This window comes from Lepisosteus oculatus, chromosome 13, assembly GCF_040954835.1.
Source record: "Lepisosteus oculatus isolate fLepOcu1 chromosome 13, fLepOcu1.hap2, whole genome shotgun sequence".
NCBI classification, from domain to species: domain Eukaryota; kingdom Metazoa; phylum Chordata; class Actinopteri; order Semionotiformes; family Lepisosteidae; genus Lepisosteus; species Lepisosteus oculatus.
In genome coordinates this window covers 29,660,646-29,673,826 of record NC_090708.1, presented here as the reverse complement: position 1 = coordinate 29,673,826, position 13,181 = coordinate 29,660,646, and the positions used below count along the sequence as shown (strand labels likewise).

Sequence of the window (13,181 nt, the reverse complement as noted above, 5' to 3'; positions counted from 1 at the left end):
CTTTGAATTCCCTTTAGAATAGTCTGAAATAGTCTCTCGGGCCCTCTGTGTTGCCTGTTTTTACCTGGAGGAACTTCAGCTCGTTCATTGGCTGAAAGTTCCATGGGCATCAGAGTCTCATGTGGGTTACTCGGCCCTACCAGTCCCTGCTTGGTTGATCAAGGTGAGATATGAGTCACTTACTCCTGACACTTAGGAAAGCAGGCTGCACCACAGAGATGAACAGAGAGATGGGGCCTCATTTGGGAAAGCATAGCAACACTTAATTCTGCCTTATTAACAAGCATTGCCGCTACACTGTATACCCTGTAAGCTAACTTTTGGTATTAATAAGCCTTATTCCAAGGTTATTTTTTCAATAAAACAACTTATAATCACATTTTGAAGATATATATATATATTTAGAACATTGTAGAATATTGCTGCATAGAAGAAGTTGCTGAGGTAGTATGGGACAGATATGTATGTATATGTATGTATATGTATGTATGAGTCAAGCTTCGCTACTGTTTATTTTACTTTATTGATTTTGAAGAAAAACATCATGACAGTACAAACACGGAAGGAAAAGACAGAATCGAATTGAATATAAGTGCGGCAGACAAACACAATATAAACAGTAGATAATAAAATGTATAAATGAATGGCCTTGATTCTTAAAAACAATACTTTTGTGTTGAGAAGGATCAGCTGTTGTCTTTGTGTCTCACGCACTGTGATGATGTGGCTGTGGTATTCAGCCACACTGTTGACTTCTCACATCAGCATACACAACCTGTGTGTCAATCTCTCTGCTCTTCCACCCAGATGAGGTTTTGTTGTGAGTAAAATTCAAGGGGGCATAATTCAACATATCTGTGTCCTGAAAAAAAACAACATAATTATATTCAACATAAGTAAAACACATTTTATTGAAGTAGAGTAGAAAATAAAATCCATCATCTTCAGATTAATAATAATAATAAAAATAAACTTTATTTTTTATAGCACCTTTAAAGGTGGCTTCTCAAAGCACTTTACAGGATGACAATAACAATAAATAAGAAGAATACACAAGATAAGACACAATTACAATTACAACAATACAACAATAACAATAGAGGAGACCGTGGAAGGTGGTACTAAGAAAAGCAGAGGGGTGAAGAATGGAACCAGTTAAGTAAAGGCTTTTCTGAAGAAGAAGGTTTTGAGTCTGGATTTGAAGGAGTTTAGAGAAGGTGACTCTCTGATATCCTTGGGCAAAGAGTTCCAGAGCTTTTGGGCATAACAGGAGAAGGCCTTGTCACCCATACAATGTAGACGGACTTGGAGGACAGTAAGGAAGGCAGAATTTGAAGAGCGGAGGTTGCAAGGTGGGGAGTAGGGCGATAATAGTTCAGACAGGTATTGAGGTGCCAAGCCATGTAAAGCCTTATAGGTGAGCATGAGGATTTTAAAGTCTACGCGGAATTTGACCGGAAGCCAGTGCAAGGACTCTAGTATAGGAATAATGTGAACACTTGCACTAGACCTGGTCAGGATTCTGGCTTCTGAATTTTGGACATACTGCAGTTTGTTCAGAGTAGGTTTAGATACCCCAGCGAGTAGAGCATTGCAGTCAATTCGAGATAATACAAATATGTTGATCAGCTTTCAGCCACAGTTAATGATAGCATAGGGCGTAGTCTTGCGATATTTCTAAGGTGAAAAAAAGATGTTTTGACAGTATGCTGCACATGTGGGTCAAATGTTAAGCCAGAATCTAATATAACCCCAAGGTTTTTTCAATTTTGATTGAAGCTCAAGTACAGAGCCATCTACAGACAGGGTTACAGGACTGGCTTTACGAAGTTGATGGGGTGTACCAATAAGCATGACTTCAGTCTTGTCACAGTTAAGATGAAGGAAGTTTTGAGTCATCCAAATTTTTATGTCAGAGATGCAATTAGATAGAATAAAGACAGCCACATCAGTGTCAGATTAGTACACATCACTAATAAAAATTAAGTATGAACTGTGGAAGAAAGATGGATGGCTTGAGGTCTTCAGCACGGGCATACCATTTACCATTAATAAATATAAGGAGCCTACTGCAAATATGCTTCTCAAAGCAGCAGTGTGCAATAAATCAAATGCTGTGGGGATTAGGTCTCCTTACTTCAGTGACGTGTTAGTTTTTGGAAAACAATCACACACTAAGTTTCCAGTGTAGTCAGCAAGTGTCACTTCTGTGTTAAAGCCTTTGGACACTTTAAATTGAAATGTAAATAAGTAGTTGATACTTCAAATACTGCATATTGTGGAGGAAAGCATACAACTACTTAAAAGGATTTGGTAGAACCTCCATTCAGCCAGTTACCACTACAACCCTCACCAAAAGTAAGGGGTTAGATTGGTGGAGATAGCACTCTTCCTCAATTGTCTTAGCCAGTATTGGCACTTGCAAGAAATAAGAGCAGTACTTGAACTCTATGAATGACATGCTAACCGTTTGTGAGTGTTACCGAGAGAGCAGGAGGGGTGCCCAAGTGAGTCCTTTTAAAACAAAATGATGGCTCAGCCGCAATTGCACTTAGGTGCAAAGATGATGGAATATTAAGACAATGTTCCCAACAAACAATTATATATAGCAAAAAAAAACACAAAAAATTGGAACTATTACACCCACAACAAAAACCTTTCTCTAAGAAAGAGATCAAGAGTTCTACTTAACCTAAGTCTTATCAGCTCCACACTAGAGCAATAGCGTGACTCAGTCCCCCTAGATCTATCTCCCCCACTCCTAAATAGGTACCATATAGCCCTGCCCCCTTGGACTGTACCACTGTTACAAAACTATGGAGCTGCATTTCAGCCCAGATAAACTAATTTCTCTAACATGGGAATTCCTTTTTATTTTTAAAGAATAGAGTAAACAGAATGTACAAAAGAAAAATACCAACTCTGAATACTTTTAACTTATCTTTAACCTCCCGAAAAAATGGTACTTCCTTTAATGGAAGATGTGCGCATGCACCATTCTGCTTTGAGAATATAAAGCCAAGCTGACAATGGGTATTGGTTTGGACCAATGAGGCCACTATACCTGGAAGTCGAATAGCAACACGGAAGAGACAGACAAACAGACAAAGCGCTCTCTCACACAGATAAGTACAAATAAAGAGAAAAATGACAATAGACTACAGAGTTTATGTATATGTATCTTCATGAAACAGGAACTGGTTTGAAATAAGAGGTGTTAATGTATAGTGTGTATGAAATAAGAGACTGCTAGCCAAGCCTCGAATGTGCACCCTCATGAGCTAGCTAGCTGACAGGAAAGTGTATGAGAGATCGTGTGTAACTTAAGATGGATAATGAATGTCTTGTTATGTACTGTCTGCGGACGGTGACAGAGATCCCTCTGTCACAGTGGGTCATGGCATTAGCATGATCTGGATTCCCCATTCAGTAGTTCACAAATGTTTAAGCACTAATGAGTTGACAAAAGGGGCTTATTCATCTAGAATCTGAAAGTATGTTTAGTGCTGAGCCATTAATTAATGCCATTAATGCACCTGCAGCCTCCTGTAGAACAGTGTGGAGCTTACAGCATGCTATATGAAGGTCTGTGAAATATGAGCTAGTCCATAGTTCTCATTGTCTGTGTGTGATACAGAAGATGTAGCTATAAAGCGCATTGCTAAACAATTGTACATTGGGTGGATATGTTGAAAATAACACACACACACACACACATACTGTATATATCTACTGTATACAGTAGTAGAAAAATATAGTGTTTTGGGCTCTAGAACCATGAGGTTTAACGCCACAGAGTTATGGGTTTAAATCTCACTTTTGTACCTTGAGGAATGTAGTCCATTCATATTGCTCCAGTAAAATGTCCTGTTGTGTAATTCAGTAGAAATGCAAGCTGCTTGTAGGTAGCATTGATCAAATAAAATAACAGTATAAAATAATTTTACTTTTTTTCATAGTAATGAGTGCCATTTAATTGACACCCTGAATACAAGTGTTAATTTACCTGATTCCTTGTGGGGTCAGTATTAACACAACCATGACATATTTGCAGATTCACTGTATTCAAAATAAAACAATTCATTATTTTTTAAGCATACAATTCACTCATAATCAAAATATTACAGAAGAGACAACATTTAGAAGAGTTGTTGCAGTTGTTTTACAATCATCACCTTATACGGTATGTGAACCAGCTTTGTTAAGTAGCCATAGTAAATACAAAATAACCTGTACTGTACATTATTATAGGTGAAAAATCTCACATAGTCATTACATTCAAAATGATTTAATTATTTAATCATTTAACTTTATAGGAGTAAAACTGTATAGTTTATGGAGACAGGCTTAGTTGAATCGTTGTCTTACCCCTTCTCTGGTATTCCTATTATGGATCAGCAATTTCATCAAGAATATGAATAGTTTACATTAAACATCTGTTTGCAGTGTGATTAGCAGACAGCTTACCTGCACAGTGTTTGTTTCTGGTACAGATGAGAACAATTATCACAATCACACATACAGCGTTTGTTGCTCCCAAGGCCAGGACAGTGCGATCAAATCTGCTTACAACTGCAATGTAGAAAACATGCAATTTTTCAAGCCATAAAGATACTTTATTTTCAATGTGTTAAATCTGAGAGTTGTAGATGTGTAGTATTGCTATAAACAGTGCACAATATAATAAGATAAGTTTACTTTATTTGCCATATACAATTTCTTGTATTAGGCATTTGTCTTTTCGTATACCTCAACTTGCTCTCCATGAGGCACACTGATAGGGAGAGAAGCTTGGGGTTTGAGTGCAGGGTCAGCCATTTATACAGCACCTTCAGAGCAGTTGGGGTTACGGGCCTTACTCAGGGGCCCAACGGAGTAGGATTCCTCTGCCGCCCGCTGGATATGAACTAGCAACCTTCAGGTCACAGGCGCAGATCCTTAGCCGCAGATGCACCGCACCGCCCGCAATAAAAATTCATAATCTGTTATTACTGCATGCATGTTTTATTTCACATCAAAATAATAAAAAACATATACCTGCAATGTCCAACAATGACCCATTTCCATAAAGGATCTGCCCACATGTGACCAAAGCACAGTAGTAAGTTCCAACATCAGAGGGGCTGATGTTCTTCTTGGGGAGGTTATAGACACAGCTCTGTGTTGGAAGTCCAGCCTCAGAGTTCCTCTCACATTGATCACTCCTGTTTCCATCAACGTAAATTATTCCTGGAAGGGATTTTCCTGAACCATGTCTGAACCAATAAACATTATGTTTCTCTGCATAGATCTCAGTATGGATTATACACTTCAGTGTCACATCATCTCCTGTCTGGACTGAGCCAACCACAGGCTGCTGTACAACACTGATGCTGATTGCTTCTGTTCCTGGAAAAAGAAAATAAGTTCTGTATAATAAAATATTATTGGCACACCAAATACTCCCAAATTGACATGTAATGTGTACATTTTTAAATACAAAAAACTGAAGATACAGCATATATACATTTAAATAAAGAACAAAGTACACACATGAGAAAAAATGCAAAACCATCTACTATTTAATCTTATTATACATACAGTATACAGTAGTGTATATGCACAATTCATACCTGAGAATATTCAGTGTTATTCATAAATAATGATGCATTAAAGTCTACTTCACGAGGTATTTCATAAGAAATGAAGATATGTCCAAAATGTCTTGCCACTCTTATTATATTGCTAAAGTTACTCCAGTTAATTGGCAGATATCAGTTTGAAATCATATTCTATTGATGACTTTAACTGTTTGGTTTTATTAATATTTTTGTATCAGTGGAAAACACTAGTCATGGTTCAGTTTTGATATTGTATTAACATTGGATTGCACTAATTCAAGTATTTTCCTGTCTTGTTGGACCTTCTTTCAATTGTGACCTCTGGATCAGCTGGCAAGACCTCTTGGATGATGTTTTTAATGGTTTTCTTTTCTTACTATGTTAATAAAATATAATTGGCAAAGGAATGTTACAGACTTTGTTTTCACTGATCAGACCTCTGCTTCTTCAGGTAGAGCTCCTTTCTTGGTTTCTGTGGTCATGCCAAAATGCCAAAAGTGCAACTTTTACCACAGTGAAAAAAAAAGTCTGATCATACCAACAGCAATCAGTACTCTATATATCTAAATATGGTATATTACATTAGAACTTCATGAAGCTCTCTCAGGTTATTTGGAGATTTGTTATGGACAGCAGTTTGCAAGTCTTTCAAATAATCAATAGGAATTGAAATCAGGACTTAACTAAGCTACTCAGGGACATTTCTCATAAGCCAGTGTAATTTTGCCCTTGTGCTTTCGTTCATGTCCTGCAAAAAGTGGAGTTTTAGGTTTAAAGCATGTTTTCCTCTAACATTTGAGTTTCCTTTGCTCCATCTATCCTCCTATCAACCTTGACAAGCTTCCCAGTCCCTGGTGAAGCAGAATTATATTATGAACTACTGTATAATGCTACCACAATCAAACTTGGCAGTAGGGATAGTGCTGAATGAGTGATATTCCATGCTGGAATTGCATCAGCTATTCCTCTTTACATTTAGACCAGAAAGTTCAAATTTTGTTTTGTCCGACCAAAAAACCTTAACATATGTCTGCAGTATTAACTCAATAGTATTTAGTGTGTTTATTTCAGTTCCATGCAAGCTCCCTTTCTAGAGAGACTGGGATATTGTTGACCTATGGACATTTTCTCCCTTTCTTCGTCACTGAATTTTATTATTCTAAATAACTATTTCTAAGTCTCTGTTGGCCTCAATTTGGCAACCAGTTTCCTCCTTGTCCAGCTCCTCAGTTTGGAAGGAAAGCCTGATCTAGGCAGCGTTTGAGTGCTTTCCACTTCTTAATGATTGATTTCACTATGATAAAAGAGATATTAAAGGTCTTTGAAAAACTTGATGGTTGAATCTTTGCTTGAAATTCATTACCTGACTTAGGGACCCGACAGTATCAGTATCAATATCACTATTTTTGAACACAGACAGAGGTCACTCAATTAATTGTGTTGCAACAATTAATTTCTTTTCAACAAGAAACTGTCATAATAACACAAATAATTCTTTAGAAATCTGTGATGCATTTGTACTGCAATGCAATATTGTAGTAACTACATAAATTCTCACAACCTTAAAAAGGTTTTGAGGAATGAGACCTTTGATAGCTGATCATCTTTGTATAGAGTTACAGCACAATGTGAATTATTTAGATTACTTAGATCAGTGGTTTCAAACTGTGTTCCGCAGAACGTGAGTTCTCACATAAGCTACAATAAAAATCAAAATTTGCTATCAATAAAAATATTAATATAAAATATGTAAGTTATGAAGGCTTTACATGGCTCCAAGAGTCAGAAAAAATAGGCATATCTTCCAAAACATCATCTTCAAATTCACTCTCTGAATAAATTTCTGTACTTTTGCTGCTAGAGCCAGAAATTACCTCAAAGCTGTCATATTAAATTTTCATCTGCTCTTCTATCTCATTTGAAGATAAAAAATGTTACAATTTCGCCATCTGGCAAATCTAAAAAACTCTTGCAATGAGAGATAAAAAATAACCTGTTACTAGGAAGAAAAATTGCTAAGAAATGACTGCAACCACAAGAGAAAAAATAAAAAGAAAAAATGTGAAAAAAGGAAAGTTCTCTTGCAGCTCTTTTGCTTACCATGGCAGAAAATGTTTTCTGGGGGAGGAGGGAGGAGGGTGCAAAAGTTATACAAATTAAAAAGTACTAACATTATAAGAAACAATATTATTCTGCTATTAATATGTGGCCCTGTTAAACGGCCTCCATAATGTAAACAAAACTCTTTCCTGTCCACAGATAATAAACATACGCATTAAACATGTTTGAACTATCACTATATCACACTGCATTTATTTACTTACATAAGACAAAAGTCCATAAATCGCGTTTAGTTAATAGATTTTCCCCCTCATGCTAGAATCTAGTGTAATTTCTGCTTAAATTGTTGATTCATTGCTTGCTCAGAAAATACATTTTTTTTAAAGAAAAGTTTTTGTGAAAAGCTTCATGAAGACGGCCAAGTGCTTGATGAACTCACTGAAGAAATCATTCAACATTTAAAAGACTTGAGTCTGTGAGTCTGTCATGCAGTACTTCCCAAACAAGCATCATGAAAAACTGCAGAATTACTCCTGTTTCAGGGAAACCTCGAGACTTCATATCACAAGAATGAGAAGTTCATTGACCTGATTTCAGACTCTTCCTTACACATAGCTTTTAATGAACTGCAGTTGGCAGAGTTTTGGTGCAGCACCAGAAACAAATGTCCAGTATTATCAGGGAAAGCTCGTTCTGTTTCTCTCCTGTTTGTGACCACCAGATTTTCATCGTATGTTTCCACAAAAACAAACTATTGCAACAGATTGGAAGCAGAGCCAAACATGAGACTGCAACTCACATCTATAACTCCAAATATAAAAAAAAAAATTGTAGAAGTAAGAGGCAAACTCAGTCATCAAATTGAGATTGTGCTGTTTCTGCTGGTTTGAAGTTTTGTTAAAAATTATTTATTGTTGTCTCTGTGTTTGACTTTGCTGCCATCTCTTTTCCTTTTTGCACCCTGGTTAGACCATGGAAAGTGTAATCTGGTTCTATAAATCTATGAGGTTTTTTTTCCCTTTGGTAACAACGTAAAAAAATAAAAGTTTTTAATCCAGAAGAAAACCCTAACTTGGTCGGCCGTTAGAACATCGACTATTTTATTCTCAAAGAGTATTTCAGTGATTAAGCTTTAATGAACTCTAGGGGTGCTAATCGTAGACAAGTTATCATGTGATTAATAAATAACCAAAATAAACTCAATGGGTTCATGCGATGCTTACAATTAAAACAAAAGCAATCATTAGTTTTTTTTTCCTTAATAATTAGCTAAATTGCCTCTGAATAGCAGTCCTAGAATGCTTTTTGCAGAACACTACCATAGCTAATCCTGAAAAGTAAAAAAAAAGGTTGCCTGAGATCTGCAACATCAGCTTCGACAGAAAAGGGTTCCGTCATTGAAAACGTTTGAGAACCACTGACAGATTAATTTGGTCATACATTCCATGTTTAGAGAAGAACTAAACACTAGTTTACTGAAATTGATTTATCAAGAGAGAAAGAGACTGATGTAATAATGATGTATTGATTGAGAAATGCATTGCTAACAACATAACTAAAGTAGTTGAAATTAAATATATTCTCCAAGGAAATTCAATTAGATCATTAAAATGATTTTGTAATTCACACACCATCAAGTAGTAGTAAAAAGTATGATATGATTTACCTTTAACCATTAGAATGGTTCCATTTCCAAAGTAGTATGAATTGTACAGCTCTAGACCACAAAAATATGTTGCACTATCTGATAATTCCACCTGCAAAAATGTAACATTGAAGCTTCGGTCATCCTTTTTTACTGTCACACGTGAAGTGTTTTTAAACTCTTCATAAAAATTAACATTTTCATAGAATGTGGTAATTATAGTCCTAGGTGCCTGTCCAATCATGTACTTCACCCAAATCCAGGTTTTGAGTGTCTGAGCGTTAGTGTAGCACTCCAGAGTAACAGAGTCCCCGTGCCTCGTCGACACTGAGAGACAAGGCTGGAACACAAAATCTTCAGCCACCACACCTGAAACACACAAATACATTAAAAGTTGCATTCACAAAGCAACTATTTTCTTGTTCATATTTTTATTTTAAAAATTGTCAAAATGTGTTTTATTTTATCAACATTCTATCCATTCATACATTTTATAACCACTTCTTCCAATATTCTTCAGGGTTGCGGAGGAGCCTGTCCTGGCAAGCAACAGGTGCAAGGTGGGGTACACCTTGGATGAGACACTAGTCCATCACAGGACATACACAGATATATGCACACACTCACACTAGAGATGATTTTTCCCGGAAGCCAATTACCCTACCTGTATGCCTTTGGACTGTGGGTGGAAACTGGAGCACCTGGAAGAAACCCATGCAAACACAGGGAGAACATACAAATACCACCTAGATAGCACTCCAGGTCCAAAACAGAATCTAGCGCCCCAGTTCTGCAATGCTATCCACTGTGCCACCATGCCTTAAAATTCTAAACGTTTCTTAAATCCAATAACTAAGAAGTCTTGAAAGTAAAAACAAGTTATTCAATAATTGCATGTTAAAATGTTGTACAATTACTGGACTAACAAGTTTCTACTAAACTTTCTAAACACGTTTTCTGGCTTGGAAAGCATCAAACCCAACTGCAAAAAGAAGCCTGTATCAATGTTCTAACATAATGTCTGCATTTTTCTGCTTTTGTTTCCTTTATGTTTTAAGCAAAAGAAGCTCAAACACCTTTTCACAAAACCATTTTGGTGTTCTGGAGTTCTGCTGTATTGAAGAAAAAAACAATGCAATAGGATTTTAAAATGATAATATATAGTAACATACAACAATAATTTAAGTAAAGGATACACAAAATATTAATTACAATTATTTTGTTACACTATACTACCTTGGAAATATCAATATTACATTTACTTGGTTCCCATAAAAGCTCAATAATCTAATAAAAATGTTAAAAAAACATTCAAGGTTTTAACTTACTGAATTTATAGAGAAGACAAAGAGTGACCCAGAGTCTGAACATCTCAGAAGCTCCCCTGACCTCACGACAGCTGTTCTGAGCTCCTGCATACAGAAACAGAGGGCATGAAGGAATTCACTTTAACATCAGAATATCTGGTACCAGCAGTACTGGGGGGAACACCCGGCCTCTTCTGATTGGTGATCACACTCCTGTGTGTGAGTGAAAGACCAAACACCCACTGTGTTTCTTCATAATCTAGAGCAGTACATAAGAAATCATTGCTCAATCACTAGTTGGAGGTATTTTCAATACATATGGGCATATCAGTTGTATAGAGAAACTATGGACTTTATTCTTTTCAGTATTTAGGGGGATAAAGCACGGTGAATATTTTTAATACTTCAGAATTAGTCAAGACAACTATTAAATAACAAAAAACTACTTTGGAGTATTAATGTTGAGCTCTTATGTGGGCATCACATTTTGAAGCTAATGGATGAGTAAAGGGGCCAATGATTTTGTTAAGAAACTAAGTGAAATGTAAATATTTAACAACATTTTGCTGTGCAAAATCTATGCATGTCACATAGAAAACTAACAAAATTTTGTTTAATTAAATAGCCTATTGGAGATAAGCTATTTTGTTTAGCAACAAAAAGATTCAGTGAATATCTTTGCTGTTATTAATCAGAAAAGATCAAACATAACACATTACAGTTTGCTGCTCTTGATGTTTTGCCCCTGAACATGAAGTCCAATATTGTTCACACTATGGCCTGAAGATACAACCATACAAGAACAAAACAAAATCTGCTGATACACAACAAATGTAGCACGGGTATTGATTTTAACATTATTTTAGTTTTACATTTAAATAATTTAAACACACCTATTGAATACATTCATTCAATTATTCAATTATAAATCTGTCACACATTTTTAATGTAAAAATGGTATTCTGTCAGAAGGAATATATTACCATTACAAAGTTACTATCAGATGTGACCTTCTTGAGCATCCAAACAACCCTGTGCAGAAGTATAGACCTTGATCTACTTCAGGACATAATGCTCAGGGATTCCCTAGCAGCTGTAGAGAGCTTGCAATGGCTGGCTGTTTGCAGTTGTTACTTGTTAATAGCATTGGAGAATTAATCCCAAAGATATTGGGTTCAAAAATACGTCAATGTAATCTAAGCCTTTTGTTATTTTTACATTGTCCTGATGACAAATTGATACAGACCGAGATTCAAGAATAAAGAACCAAAATTTCTAGAATTCTGTCAATGGTAAGATTACCTTCAATCTGCACCAAAGATATTCTTGTGATAAAGGAAATTGCTCTCCATACTGACACACTTCCATTGTTGACTGATTCAAGTTGACACCTGAATTATCAGTGTAGCAAAAAAATGGATTGTCAAGGATAATCAAAATTATCAATGAATAAAACAATCTGAGGTGGTAACAAGTAGAGTAGTAGACCTTCTTCAAACCACAGAAGACAGCAATATGATCTCTCAGTTACTCTCAGTCAGAGTGTAAGCTACAGTCTTTCTGTATTCACTGCAAGCTGAAAACATTTAAGAGAAGGAACAGGCATACTGTATGTGACACTCCTGGGCTGGTGTGGTGACCCTGATTTCTCTGGATGACTTTACTATTGTTAAAGTACATTATCTCATTCTAATTCTCGAGCCTGTCTTCAATCAAGGTGATAACAAACAGGTGATCTCCATTAGCTAAATAGCACATATTCATAGCTTTCATTGTTGTTGAATTTGCACAGCTTTTTACTAACTATATGGCAATTTAATCTCAACCTAAATGCCAAAAACACAGAGCACCTTGCATTTATCTGAAATCACATAAATTGAGATTCACATTTTGTTATCCTGGTTTGTAATAATATTTTTTAAACAATCACCGAAACTGAATCACTGTTTAAAAATATACAGTAAATAAAAGAATGTTTGTGAACTACAGATTTCAAATACAGATGCAGCCATTCAAAATGCATGGTACAAAGCCGTAACGCATGCAACTACCCACAAGCCACCACAGTGCACTGCGGTAAGTGATTAGCTGGCCAAAATGACCGACAGGGGCACTCGTGGTGCATTGGTCGGTAGTGAAAAGATTTAATCATTTAATCACTTTACTGTGCACATTTTAATCCGCTTAGTATTGAATATTTATATGAAATTTTACCACTAAAGTGACATTTTAGTAGCTGAGCATAAAAAGAAGAGGAGCATAACACATCTGAAGGTCATAAACGATATTAAGTTAGGAACATAAACATATTACTGTATAAAAACTGTGCTGTGTATGGCTGGTCTTGGTAGTTTAAAGAAAAAATACACACCAGTTTTCCATTTCTCCCTAAACATTTTAAGTTTTATGAAACGGTACCCAGATATGTGATTGCTGCATAGAATGAATTTTAATTTAAAAAAAAATATTTAACACGAAAATTAAGCTGTTTACATCTTCCGCCTGAGAATATAGTCACCTGTTGCTACCCAACGCAGAAACACAGCCACTAACTAGCAAAGAGAGGAC

General features: G+C 36.0%; 1 protein-coding gene across 2 annotated transcripts; it reads right to left on the bottom strand.

Moving 5' to 3' along the window:
• Positions 1-514: 514 nt before the first annotated feature.
• Positions 515-10,760, bottom strand: LOC102699047 (uncharacterized). Of its 2 annotated transcripts, XM_015361809.2 has the most exons (7): positions 10,635-10,760; positions 9,971-10,007; positions 9,328-9,675; positions 5,038-5,388; positions 4,468-4,572; positions 4,007-4,059; positions 515-862 (listed from the first exon to the last, which is right to left on the bottom strand). In XM_015361809.2, exons 1-7 carry the CDS (start codon positions 10,722-10,724, stop codon positions 737-739), a joined length of 1,110 nt encoding a protein of 369 aa, XP_015217295.2. In that variant the 5' UTR covers positions 10,725-10,760; the 3' UTR covers positions 515-736. The 2 variants fall into 2 exon arrangements, with proteins under 2 accessions (XP_015217295.2, XP_015217296.1); XM_015361810.2 differs by lacking the exon at positions 9,971-10,007 and having other exon boundaries at positions 10,635-10,744.
• Positions 10,761-13,181: the final 2,421 nt, after the last annotated feature.